The following is a 14614-nucleotide window of genomic DNA, read 5'->3' as shown; positions in this document are numbered from 1 at the left end:
AGAAGTCTTTTGAGTTTTGAGACAATGTTAGTTGTGATTATTCTTTGGTGGAGGTGGTGTTCTAAGTCTGCATAAGAAAGTATGAACTCAAATTGGAATGGGAGGGGCGGAGCCAAGAAGGCAGAATAGTGAGGACGCGCACCGATAGTCCGGGAAAATTTAGTTTAATAAAAGTGGAGTTACGGTAGCCTCAGAAAAAGGATCAGAAAAAATTGCAGAGGAAACTCTTCCGGATCTAGTGGCTGTGACTTGGAGGACCTACTGGGAGAATAAGGTTGCCCACTGCGCGGATGCTGAGCCACGGGAGCTGCAGGGTCTGCGCACCAGTGCGGGAAGGGAAGTGGATGTCACAAAGACACCAGCGAGGAGAGCAGGGACGCCCAGGGCTCCGAGTCCACACATCGCCGCTTGAAGGGGAGGTGAGCTGAGTAACCGGAGACATTGGTGGGGAAACAGCAGACAAATCTAGAGGGAAACGGGCTTTGTGGCAGGAAAGTTCACCAGACTGACTACAGGAGAGAAGGGAAAAAAAAGGTGTGGGGGTACTGGTACAAACAAGTTTCTCTCTCTCTGCCAACCTTGCAAAGGCCAGCAAGAGACAAAGAGCAGGCCACACTCAGGATATACATAACAAAAGGGGAGAGCTAAGGCTACAATTCAGTAGCCTAGGCAACCCAGTGGGAGTCCACAGCAGAAACTGAACCAGCACTGATTCTTTGGGTAGAAGCCAGAGATCAGAAGCTAAATACCATCAATTCTGCTCAGCTGTGCGGTATTACTTACCTCCTGAATAAAAAAATAGAATAAATAAATAAATAAATAGAGAGAGAGAGATTTACCACGCATAATCTGAGGGTGTCACCTTTGCACACCTGTAACCTGGAAGAACCAAGCAGAGCTCTCAGGCCACACCCATCTCAAGCCTCCAAGGCTCCTCCAACAGCAGACAGTCCACTTAGCACAGACATAGTATAAATAATAATAATAAAAAAAACTCACAGTGAGGGAAGAATTAACAATGCCAACCAACAAACACAAAAATCGAGGCAACAAGATCAACGATGACACTATGATGCCTTCAAATAAACAAAACAACCCAAGCCAAGATTATGAAGATGATGAGATAGAAGAAATGCAAGATATGGATTTCAAAAAATTTATGATAAGAACATTTAGCAGTTTTCAAAAGCAAATCCTTGAACTACAGAAATCCTTATTGGACAGGATTGAAAATCTCTCTCGAGAAAATGAAATTTTAAGGAAGAATCAAAATGAAACGCAGAAACTAGTAGAGCAGGAAAGTGTGATAGTGAAGAGAAATCAAAATGAAATGAAGAGCTCAATAGATCAAATGACAAACACATTAGAAAGTCTAAAAAACAGTCAGTGAAACAGAAGAGAGAATACCGGACTTAGAAAACAGAGCACAGGAAACCATACAGTCAAACCAAAGAAAAGAAGAGGAAATTAGAAATCTAAAAAATATCGTTGGGAATCTACAGGATACTATTTAAAAAAACCAGCTTTCGAGTTCTAGGAGTTCCTGAAGGCATGGAGAGAGAGAAAGGATTAGAAGGCCTTTTTAGTGAGATACTAGCAGAGAACTTTCTGGGTTTGGAGAAGGACAGAGACATCCTAGGACAGGAAGCTCATAGAACCCCCAGTAAACATGACCAAAAGAGATCCTCACCACGACACGTTGTAATTAAACTCACCACAGTGAAACATAAAGAAAAGATCCTAAAATATGCAAGAGAGAAACGTCAAATTACTCTCAGAGGATCTCCAATTAGACTCACAGCAGACTTCTCATCAGAAAGCATTAATAAATGAAATAAAGGAAATGTCATAGAAATAACAGACAAATAACAAATAATCCTTTATATTGTGTGTTTTATTTTGGTTATGGTGGGGCTATGTCTGCATTACAAAGAATAAAATGAAGGGCCGGTGCAGTGGTATGGTGGGTAAAACCACCGCCTGCAGCACCAGCATCCCATATGGATGCCGGTTGGAGACCCGTCTGTTCCACTTCTGATCCAGCTCTCTGCTATGGCCTGGGAAAGCAGCAGAAGATGGCCCAAGTCCTTGGACCCCTGCACCCTCGTGGGACACCGGGGAAAACTCCTGACTCTTTGCTTAGGTTCTTCCCAGCCTCCAACCAATGCAGCCATGTCAGAAGTGTATCAGCAGTTGGAAGATATCTGTCACTCTCTCTCTCCCTCTCTCTCTCTCGCTCTCGCTCTCTTTTGCTCTCACTCAGATTTTCTGTATCTCTGCCTTTCAAATAAATAAATAAATCTTTTAAAAAATTTAAACAGTAAAAAAGAATGAAATTAAATGAAAGTTGGATTGGGGAATAGGAGACAAAAGGATAACAATTGAAAAGTAGGAAGGAGTGTGAACCCAGACTAGGGAAGCCAAAAAGAGAAGGATATTATGGGCTCATTAAGAGACTCAGAAACGGGCAAAATGACAGAAGACAAGGAATCTGTGCTTAGGACTGAAAAAAAACTGGGTAAATTTAACACCAGTAGAAAATGACTCTGGCTAGACCAGAAGAAATATAAACAGGGCCTGGAGCTGTGGCGTAGTGGGTTAAGCCACCACCTGCAGCACCAGCATCCTATATGGGTACTAGTTCATGTTCCAACTGCTAAACTTCCCATACAGCTACCTGCTAATGTGCCTGGGAAAGCAATGGAAGGTGACCCAAGTACTTGGGCCCCTACACCCGGGTGGGAGACCTGGCCATAGCAGAGAGCTGAAGTGGAGCAGCCGGTACTCAAACCAGTGCCCATATGGGATGCTGGCACTAAAGGCGGTAGTTTTACCCGATATGCCACAGCGCCGGCCCCTACTCCATAACATTTTGAGCTCTGAAAAAAGAAACTCTCCACCCATTAGTAGTCACTCCCCCACACTCTCCTCTCTCTGGCCCTATCCAATTTCTATGGCTTTGCCTTTCTAGATAGCTCATATAGATAGAAATGTACAATGTATGGCCTTTGGTATTGAATTCTCTCGCTTAGCATAATGATTTCAAGGATTGTCCATGTTATATTTTGTGTACTGTATTTCTTTTCTTGATTGTACAAATGCTATTGCAGAAACTTGAATAATCGTGTGTGTGTATATATATGTGTACTTGTATAATTAGCCAGCCTATGGCACTGTGTGTTCACCTGCTGCCTACAGTGCCAGCATACGATATCCAAGTGCCAGTTAGAGTTCTCTTTACTCCACTTGCTATCCAGCTCCCTCCTGATGCACCTGGGAAAGCAACAGAAGACCTAAGTGCTGGGGTCCCTTCCACCCACGTGGCAGTCTGCTCCAGACTTGGCTGTTGCAGCCATTTGGGGTGTGAACCAGAGAATCAAAGATATCTTGCTGTCTTTGTCTTCTCTTCCTCTCTTCTTCATTCATAGGGCCTTTCAATTAAATAAATAAATACTTAAAATACAATAAATACATGTGATGTGTCTTACAATGGTGGTTTGCTTAAAAATAAGCCAAGGGGACAGGGCCTTGCTGTGGCGCAGCTGGTTAACGCCCTGGCCAGAAGCACCGGCATCCCATAAGGGTGATGATTCGAGACCCGCCTGCTCCACTTCCGATCCAGCTCTCTGCTAAGGCTTGGGAAAGCAGTAGAAGATGGTTCAAGTGTTTGGGCTCCTGCACCCACTTGGGACACCCAGAAGAGGCTCCTGGCTACTGATCGGTGCAGCTTGGCTGTTGTAGGCAATTGGGGAGTGACCTAGCAGGTGGAAGACTTCTCTGTCTCTCTCTCTGCCGCTCCTCTCTCTCTGTAACTCTGACTTTCCAATAAATCAATAAATCTTTAGAAAAAAATAAGCCAAGGGGACTGACACTGTGAGTCAGCAGTAAAGCTGCTGTCTGGAGATCCACCATCCATATGGGCACCAGTTCTAGTCCCGGCTGCTCCACTTCCAATCCAGCTGCCTGCTAATGCGCCTGAGAAAGCAGCAGAAGATGGCACAAGTCCTTGGGCCACTGCATCCTCGTGGGAGACCCCGAGGAAACTCCTGTCTCCTGGCTTTGGCCTGGCCTACGCTGGCTGTTGTGGCCATTTGGGGGGTGAATCAGTGGATGGAAGACCTCTCTCTCTGCCTTGACTCTCCATTTCTGTAACTCTTTCAAATAAAATAAATAAATCTTTAAAAAAAAGACAAGGAAAAAAGAGCACTTAGAAAAACAACTAGAACCCTTAATACACATCTATATTCTGCAAGCACTAATGGATGACATGAATGAGGTTAACAGGACATAAAATGATATCAGCAAACACATTTAAGATATTTACCTCAGTGTACAGAATTCATGAGAATTTCTATACTCCACAATTACATTTTATTATTCTTCAAGGTCAGTTTATTAGTGCACCAAGTATACACTATGAATATTTAAAAGCTTATTTTCACCTTATTTGAAAGTCAGAGCAAGAGAGAGAGAAATACACAGAGATCTTCTACCTACTGGTTCACTCCCTAAATAGCTACAACAGCAAAGGCTGGGCCAGGCTGAAGCCAGGAGTTCAGAACTCTTTCTAGGTCTCCCATCTGAGTTTCAAGGACCTGAGTATTTGACTCATAGCCTGCTGCATCCCAAGAAGCATTAGAGGAGAGATGGTTGGAAACAGAGGCGCTAGGAGTTGAACCAAAACTCTGATTTGGGATGCAGACATTGCCATCAGTGGCTTAACCCACTGTACCTCACTGCCAGCCCCTCAGCTATATTTAAAAATATATATATTGAATCATCTCTTCTCCTAATACAAAATATAGCCAAAGTATACCAATCTGTTTCTTACAAAAACCACAAAAAATACACAGATACCCCTTGTCTCCTGTCCCCTCACTTTGTGCCCTATTCTTCATTAATGTCTTCTTTCTTTAACTAGTCTCCTCTTCATTTTGTCTGCCCTTGCACTGAAACATAGCAGACAGACAGAACCCTAGAGGTCCAAGATTCTACAGTGGCTGTTTATAAGGGGGAGGAGGTTACAGTAACTGTCACACTGCATTAGCGTATTTGAGAAAAGTTATGCTAAATGCCTCTTAGATATAAAGGAACAGAATGCCAGCATGCCTTCATGGCTCAAGGAACCAGAGGCAGCAAACCATAGGCAAAAAACCACTACCTTTAGCTAGGAGAAGGCAGGCTGGCAGTCACTATTCTCCAGTGCTTGCTTCCCAAAGAAGACCCCTGCTTCTGCAAGTTGACAACACGTAACATTTGTAAATGTAAGACCACAGGAACAAGTCTTGTTCCAGACACAATGGCTAAGATGAAAGGGACAAAGAAAGATGCAAGTCCAACTTGGCCCATCTAAGCCCAAGCAACTTAGGACTCACGGAGAAGAAACCACAAGGGAACAGCCTTGGACCACACCATCCCTACAAGGCACACTCAGTGAACTTCACTCTACTCTTCAACCACGTTGCCAAAGGAACTCTGGGTCAATCCTTTAGTCTTTAAAAGCTGCAGGGAGTTCACTAATCAGATCAACTAGATCCTTTCAGAAGCACCATAACCGCTCAATCTGGACTTCCCTTCCCTTCCTCTCCAACCCAGGAAACTGTACAAATGTGTATGACACTATATACAATACACAGAAAGTAAGTAAGCATTGATTGATTCCATTAATGAACATGTATGAGAAACATTGAGAAGATTTCCCCGTTTAACAGCTGCGTGGCTGGGGAAGTCTGTCTTTACAGGATTTCACCATCCCAGAGTTAACTGCCATAGCTCTGTTAAAGATGCCGCTACAGCTGTCCACCATTCCCTCCACCCAATCTCCTCTTCTCAATGGGAATCCTGACCTCCCTATTGGCTACCTCAGACCATTAAACTGCCTGTTTTTGACATCATTCTCCCACCAAACCTGCTACCACCTGGTGGAATCTTGGGGTTTCCATGGAGCTGTCTGTAAACAAATTTGGAACATCGCAAGTGACCAGTAGCCAGTGACCTCCATACTGGACACATGTGCTCGCTGGCACCAGCCAGCCAGTCATCCTCTGTATTGTCTCTTCAACCTTCATATCTACCGTTGATATTTCCTCGTCTCTGACCATGTCAGGTAAGAAAAGAGACCTTTAAAAGTTCTTCACTACATGTTTTTTCCATGTAAACTGAGTAATACAGTCCAAACAGCTTGGAACGATGGGGTTAAATATTGAACTAGAAACGTGGAGACTCAGTTTCGAGTTTGGCTTTACCAGTTACTGGCTATGTGACTTTGGACGAATCACAACTCTCCCAAAACACCTGTTTCCTCATTTGCTACATCAGGATAGTAATTAATTCTCCCAAATCCCTCTCTTTTCTTTTTTTTTTATCTGACAGATAGAATTAGACAGTGAGAGAAAGAGACAGAGAAAGGTCTTCCTTCTGTTGGTTCACTCCCCAAATGGCAGCTACGGCCAGTGCTACGCCGATCCAAAGCCAGGAGCCAGGTGCTTCCTCCTGGGCTCCCATGCAGGTGCAGGAGCCCAAGTGCATGGAAAATCCTCCACTGCCATCCCGGGCCACAGCAGAGAGCTGGACAGGAAGAGGAGCCACTGGGACTAAAACCCAGACTCATATGGGATGCCAACACGGCAGGCAGAGGATTAACTAAGTGAGCCACGGCACCGGCCCCTTCCCACTTTTTTCTAATATTGAATCTTAAAGGGTATACACACAGAAAATGAAACCAGAGACTGTCACTTGAGAGTGCTTGTTTCAACAGAAATAGAGGGAAAAACATCCAGGACATATAGAAAACTAACGAAATACACTAAGATTTTTCAACTCTAACAGTCTCCCTCCAAAAACATTTCAACTATAGTATTTCAAATTGAGTTCTGTTCAAAATGCAATACTCACATATTTTGGGGTTTTTTTTATTTAATATAGATTAAAAACAGAAAATAGGGAGAGAGGATAGAGATGCCTGGCCTGTACATAGGCAGATATTCTAGGAAAAAGATCTTTGGGACAACAGGTGTGTTGAGAAGAGGGAGGAAAGACAAAAATGATGACAAGGAAATTTCAAGAATTATAGCGATGAGCAGCATAGAGTATTTCTCAAGGAAAGAAGAGACTTTTTGGCATGGAATGTTGAGGAGGATATAAGATTTTAAAGTAATGAGCACAGGGTGGAATTTACGCAGAGCAGCACAAATTCTTACATTAATGTACCAGAAAGGAAACCAAGGCTAGCACTGAGAATCCCTGGGAAAGCAGCTTTTCAGAAAGGCATACTCAGTTGTTTGGTTTTTGTTTTTTCCCATGCCTCTTTGAACATGGAAGACACCTGATAGCTTTGAAAATGAACATCAGAAATGTGCACTAGAAGTGATGCTTCCTCCAAACATGGAACTTGACTAAAAGCAGTTAACTTGGGGACTGGGGGAAATGGGATTTTCAGTGTTCTTGTTCATTCTGATTTTTAAACTGCTGTCTATTTCTATTATCAAAAACATTTTTTAGGGCCGGCGCCGTGGCTCACTAGGCTAATCCTCCGCCTTGCGGCGCTGGCACACCGGGTTCTAGTCCTGGTCAGGGCGCCGGATTCTGTCCCGGTGGCCCCTCTTCCAGGCCAGCTCTCTGCTGAGGCCCGGGAGTGCAGTGGAGGATGGCCCAAGTGCTTGGGCCCTGCACCCCATGGGAGACCAGGAGAAGCACCTGGCTCCTGCCATCGAATCAGCGCAGTGCGCCGGCCGCAGCGCGCTGGCCGCGCCGGCCATTGGAGGGTGAACCAACGGCAAAGGAAGACCTTTCTCTCTGTCTCTCTCTCTCACTGTCCACTCTGCCTATCAAAAATAAATAAATAAATACATAAATCTTTTAAAAAATTTTTGTAAATGATATATCCTCCTCTGGAGCATAAGGGCAAATTCTCTACTCTGCAACAGGAGAACAAATTCCCCAGCTGTGACAGATTTCAAGTCAAGGCTGTCTGTCATCTTTATAATTATTTTCCTCCAAAAACAGAGTACCTGCGGATTAACAGGATTAACAGTCATTAACTGTTGTTAGAACTAAGCAAAAAGTGAAAGACCTACCTAAAAACAAAAGTAACAGGTTGAGCCCCACACCTCTGGTTTTACATTTCTCTAAAACAATTATTTGGTAGTTACGGTCTTTTCTAAGCTTTGGGGATGACATTTTCCTATAGGCTGAAGACGATAAGGATCCAGGTTTCAAGCATACATATAAACATTTTCATGATACCGTCAGTGTTCTTGTCGGGTGTTTAGATGGCTGTAGTTATTGAAATTTCTATTTCTATAAGATTGATATCTGTTACATACTGGAGACTACTCAGAGTAATATGAATGAGCATAATAAAGGAATCTATTTACACTCAGTTTTTGGCTACCTGTTTTGGACTTGTTTTTGATGAAGTATTTGTTCACATACATTATGGGTACTTAAACACATTCACTGCATCCTGCTGCTTGTTATACACTTTTTCATTGATATGTTTTCTCTATATGTGCTGGTTAGAAATTCATTCAAAAATCACCTAAAGTAGGATGCTTTTGTTAAATAGTATTCACTAAAAATAGAGTACACAATATTCACTTGCATACTATTGCAGGTTCGATGACAGAACCATGTGGTAATCTACTATTCCTTGCTGTTTGTCATTTATTCCAATTCTCATTAATATCTACATATGAGGGCATTTCAAACAGATCCTGTAAACACTAAGTTACTGTGGTGTCAGAAATATTTAACATCCATACATTGTATCTTAATGGCATACATTACCATGAGCTTTTTCAAGACCCTTCATATGCATAAAGGTCAAAATATTTTGCACCAAAGAATCTTATCTTTTCCTCTCACTTTCCATGCACTTTTTGAAATATCCTTATATTCTTTACAGTTCTGTCATATTATATGTTTTCAGGATTTTCATCTGTCCTTCCAGAACTTACTATATCTTCATCAACATAAATCACATTAAAAATCGCCTTTTCATGCATTCATTATCACTGTTATGACTATAACGACTCTTAGGAGGTCCTTCTGACCTGGGGTCAGAGGGCAGGCTTGAAGACGATAGAAAATAACCCTGGAAAACAAGCTGGACTAGGTTATGTGTAGATTCTAGGCAATGGCAGGTGCCCTGCACAAACACAACAATGCACCAAAGATGACAGTGGTCACTAGTATACTGTTTGCAAAGAAACCACTTTTCAAAGGACCCAAAAATGCCTGCATTCAAATTCCACTTCTCCCAGGCTCAGGTGTTTATCTGCAGAGTCCTGAAACAGGAATTGGTTCTGTAACCTGGCAGTGACCCTAACACAATGGGAGAACTCCAGTAAGTCAATCTGATCTTGAGGAGCCTCACTTTCCTCACTGGTAAAATGAGAGTGTTAGAAGTTCTCCAGAGACCTCCTCGTTCTACAATGCTTCACCTCCAGGAAGTCCTTAGGAGTCAAACCTGGGGGGGCAGGCTCAAGGGAAAGAAGGGCAGGGAGAACGTGGCTTCTAGTCTAGGCAATGATGAATGTCTTGAATCTGCCCCACACCTGTACAACAATCCACAATAAACAAAGTGCATCATAAGGGTAGAAAACTGCTCTAGGACTTATTGACAATCATGAATGTCTGAATTTCCTGTGTTAGGACTATTGGTATGAGATGCTTTCTGAGGACAATAATCTTAAGATAATGTTAAGATTTCATCAATTTCATCTATTTTCCCATCTCGCTCTTGTTTCCTACAGAAAATTCCCAAAATCCATCCCTACTTGGGACTGCAAATTCCCTGCAGCTCTCTATTCCCATGGTAGGCACTGCGGCTTCCCTACCAGGAAGCGTCTGCGACTTCTCCAGAGTGTCTGCTCCAACTGTCGGTTCGGCTTGGCTACTGCCATCAGCCGCTGCCACCTCTTTCCAGCCACTCATGGGTAGTGCCTACCTTTGCCAACATTCTAACACAACTCTGTTGTCTGGAGTTACTGGCCAGAGCCAGATCTCCACTTCTGCTGCCTCCTACCCAGGTATTTCTGAATGGAATATCACAGGACACACTGCAAAGAAGTCCTCGTCGCTCGAGGACTTCACTGTAACTCTCATTGACCAGGACACTGGTGTTTCTTCCATGGCTATGACAGCCCAATATAACAAAACTTCAGATGCCAATACCATGGTCCCTCTGTATCCATCACTGCATCAGGGGACAGCAACTCAGATTCCAAATCAGGGAAACTGCCTGTCCCTTCCATATGCAGAAGGAAGCCAGGTCTACTACTATAATCAAGGCACAGTAGGGCATGTGCTCTCTGGAGAACTTGGCCCCTGTCTGCAATCCTATGGCCCTGTGACATACATGGGAAGTGTGGCGTCTGCCCCTCAGCCAGAAATGGTGATGGTGCTCAAGAGGATCCAGCCCACAGACGCCCCACCACCAGCCTCGACCTCTGGAATCTACTACTCTGTGCCTGCTCAACCCATCACAGGAACAAGTTTCCAAGGTGAGTGCAAACAGTTAGGCAGGAAAGGAATAAGGTCAAAAGCAGATCAACTCTGCAGCAAGAGTGGTGGCTCTTCAACCCTTACCCTTGCTCGGTGCTCTCCCTTTTGAACTCTGTATAGGAACACGTAATCTAGATGGGCAATCTATGCTACATGCGAGAGAAGCCCAAGATCATACTGAGGGATGCTACACTTTCACTTCCTTAGCTGATCAGCTTCCCTAAACCATCACATCACTTCCCATTCTCCCTTGCTTTAGTCTCTTTGTAAAGCATTTCAGAGTTCTTAATTTCAGAATGACAGTTTTAGTTTCCTCAAATGACCCCTCCCCCCCATTTAAGATCATGTGTTCTGAGACACAGTCAAAAAAAAAAAAAAAAAAAAAAAAAAAAAAAAAAAAAACCAACCCACAGGCCCAGAATCTTTGCTTGCTTGCATCAATCATGAGAAAGAGCTCCACTTCCTCCTACTCCATGGTGGGAGGTGCTCGTATTTGCCTAGAAGAGTGGACAGAAAACAAACATCCAATATGAGAATGCTAGGTTTTGTGAAACATTTGATTCTTTAAAACCACTTCCCCTTTTTTTGCTGTAATGATGCAATGAAGACAAAGCCAAGGAAACGATGATACTAGAGACAACTAGGCCAAGGACTAACTCTCTGTTGCCTTTGTCCTTAGGAAGATCTAGTCATATCCATGTCCACTGGCTGGAAAGTGCTTAGATTCTGCACTGATATGTAGTGCGGGCGCCTCAAATACCACAGACTGATTTCTTCCTTGATTCTTTTGCAGTGATGAAAAATTTCCCAGGGATGGAGACTTCTTCCCGTGGATTGCAACCTATAAGCAAGACATCCTGTCTGCCACAAAGTGAAGAATTCCCCAAGTCCTGCAGGAGCAGAAATATCCAGATACTTGACAGTGACTCACCATCTGAGACAGGGGACATTTCAAAGATAGTTCCACTGCAGAGTTCCACGAATCTCTTGGTACTACCTCTAGATCAAAGCCAGGAGAAAACAGAGACTATCAATTTGGGTGACATCAAAACCAAGCTTTCCAAGCCACTGGATGCCTTCCAGGACCCAGCAGAAAACCAAGATCTTCCACTGCTCCCTTTGGAAATCCCTGATAGAGGTCAGCTGCTGGCTTGTGTTGATAACCCTGTTTGCCCACAGAAGCAGCCTGATCCTACAAATGCCATTCTGGGAAATAACCTCAGCCTTGAGGATCAAGGGTTACTGGAAGATGGGACTGAGGCTAGCAATGGCTTTGCAGACATTACCACACTGGTGGAGGAGATTTGCCTTCCCCAGATCTTCAGTTCCTTGGAAGATCTTGACCAACCCAATGGTCCCATGGCAAGCAATGCCACAGATACTGGAGACATCCAAGGGACTCAGGTGCAGGACAGTTCAAGAGACATAAAGGGTCTCTCCGATGTAGTCAGGAAGAAAAAGCGTAAAGCTGCTGAACCGATCAATGGTAGTAGCAAGACCAAAATCCAGCCAAAGGACCCAGAGTTCCTGTTAGAGGGAGAAGTGGTTCCTTGCAGTGCTGCAGCCTGTGACAGGGATCCTGTGAATATGGCCAACAAATCAAACATCAAACCTCAGAAAGCTGCATCTAGAAGGTCCAGGAAAACCAAGTGCGATGGGCAAGCAAAGGCCAGAAGAACCAGAGAAAACAACTCTACAAAAGCTCAAGAGAGCAAGCAGTCAGGGAGCAAAGTCAAGGCAGGAGACAAACCATCCGTCCCCAAGACAAAGAGGAAGAGAAATCCGCCTGAGCTTACCCAAGAGAGCTTCAAAAAACCTAGAAGCTGCCTAGGCATGCACATGCTAGAGTCTGTGCAGGTTTTCCATGCGCTGGGAAAGAAGAGCGATAAGAAAACTGGCCTCTCTTCCTACAGGAACCTGGGAAATTCAAGCAACATCAAAGACCCCTGTGCATCCTCAGCTATCAAACCATTGCTAACAACCCCACAGCAGGGTGCAGGTGCTGAGATAACACAAGTCAGTGCCCTGAAACTGGATGGTGAAGCTGACAAAGGGTGCGCATCTCCATCCGTGTATGACCTGCCACCACCCGGAAAGGTGAAGTTGATACCTCTGCCGTTCCCCAATGTCAGTAAGCCTCAACCTCAACCTGTTCCTCGGAGGCCACTGTCTCTTGCCTCACACAGGCCCACTCTGGGGAACTCTGCCCGGCCTGCTTCTACTAATCCAGCTCAACCTACTACAGTCAGTCCACCCCAAGCAGCTCCTGCCAACACATCTTCCATGGATCCTGCCAGACCAGCTCGGCCAATTGCAGCTCGACCAGGTTTGATGCACCCTACCCGGCCTAGTATCCCTCCATCTGCTGTCTCTAGGCCTGCACCTAACAAAACATCATCCTACACTTCTCTCAAGTGGGAGCCTGTTTCTGCTGCTGTGGCCAAGCTCCAGTCACCACCCAACCCTCAAAACCCATTTCTCATCCAAGATTTCAGCCGCCAACCAATTCCATGGAGGAAACCTGATATTCTTGGGCCTGTAGTGTCAGATCCCATCACAGAAGAACAGAGGCCAGAGCGAGAGGCTCTGAAGAGGCGGGCTCAACAGCAGCGTGAGAATGCTGCCAAATACACCTCTATGGGGAAACTGCAGTTTTTCATCGAGAGGGAAAAGGAGATGGCTATCTCTCAATACTATGGCTATGTAGTGTAAGAGTTACTAAGACTGTTGATAGCACTTGGTTTTCCACATCTATATACATACCTATAGCAAAATACATATTTCTCTATTTATTTATATATTTTTAAGTATTAATAAAATGAAATAAAGATAATAGAATTAATTTATAGATGATTAATAAAGAAGTCTTTTGAGTTTTGAGACACTGTTAGTTGTGATTATTCTTTGGTGGAGGTAGTGTTCTAAGTCTGCATAAGAAAGTATGAACTCGGGCCGGTGCCGCGGCTCACTAGGCTAATCCTCTGCCTAGCGGCGCCGGCACACCGGGTTCTAGTCCCGGTCGGGGCGCCGGATTCTGTCCCGGTTGCCCCTCTTCCAGGCCAGCTCTCTGCTGTGGCCAGGGAGTGCAGTGGAGGATGGCCCAGGTGCTTGGGCCCTGCACCCCATGGGAGACCAGGAAAAGCACCTGGCTCCTGGCTCCTGCCATCGGATCAGCGCGGTGCGCCGGCCGCAGCGCGCCGGCCGCGGCAGCCATTGGAGGGTGAACCAACGGCAAAGGAAGACCTTTCTCTCTGTCTCTCTCTCTCACTGTCCACTCTGCCTGTCCAAAAAAAAAAAAAAGTATGAACTCAAATTGGAATGGGAGGGGCGGAGCCAAGAAGGCGGAATAGTGAGGACGTGCACCGATAGTCCGGGAAAATTTAGTTTAATAAAAGTAGAGTTACGGTAGCCTCAGAAAAAGGATCAGGAAAAAATTGCAGAGGAAACTCTTCCGGATCTAGTGGCTGTGACTTGGAGGACCTACTGGGAGAATAAGGTTGCCCACTGCGCGGATGCTGAGCCGCGGGAGCTGCAGGGTCTGCGCACCAGTGCGGGAAGGGAAGTGGATGTCACACAGATACCAGCGAGGAGAGCGGGGACGCCCAGGGCTCCGAGTCCACACATCGCCGCTGGAAGGGGAGGTGAGCTCAGTAACCGGAGACATTGGCGGGGAAACAGCGGACAAATCTAGAGGGAAACGGGCTTTGAGGCGGGAAAGTTCACCAGACTGACTACAGGAGAGAAGCAGAAAAAAAGGTGTGGGGGGTACTGGTACAAACAAGTTTCTCTCTCTCTGCCAACCTTGCAAAGGCCAGCAAGAGACAAAGAGCAGGCCACACTCAGGATATACATAACAAAAGGGGAGAGCTAAGGCTACAATTCAGTAGCCTAGGCAACCCAGTGGGAGTCCACAGCAGAAACTGAACCAGCACTGATTCTTTGGGTAGAAGCCAGAGATCAGAAGCTAAATGCCATCAATTCTGCTCAGCCGTGTGGTATTATTTACCTCCTGAATAAAAAATAGAATAAATAAATAAATAAATAAATAGAGAGAGAGAGATTTACCACGCATAACCTGAGGGTGTCACCTTTGCACACCTGTAACCTG

At 44.8% G+C, this 14614-nt stretch overlaps 1 protein-coding gene across 1 annotated transcript; it reads left to right on the top strand.

Moving 5' to 3' along the window:
• Positions 1–5758: 5758 nt before the first annotated feature.
• LOC138848579 (uncharacterized protein C2orf78-like) lies at positions 5759–13315 on the top strand. Its single transcript, XM_070068910.1, has 3 exons — positions 5759–6106; positions 9756–10505; positions 11300–13315. The coding sequence occupies exons 1-3, from the start codon at positions 6100–6102 to the stop codon at positions 13216–13218; spliced, it is 2676 nt and encodes an 891-aa protein (XP_069925011.1). The 5' UTR covers positions 5759–6099; the 3' UTR covers positions 13219–13315.
• Positions 13316–14614: the final 1299 nt, after the last annotated feature.

The sequence above is a fragment of the Oryctolagus cuniculus genome, chromosome 2, assembly GCF_964237555.1.
Source record: "Oryctolagus cuniculus chromosome 2, mOryCun1.1, whole genome shotgun sequence".
Classification (NCBI taxonomy): domain Eukaryota; kingdom Metazoa; phylum Chordata; class Mammalia; order Lagomorpha; family Leporidae; genus Oryctolagus; species Oryctolagus cuniculus.
Note: the sequence above shows the minus strand (reverse complement) of the source record. Positions and strands in the feature narration are given on the sequence as shown.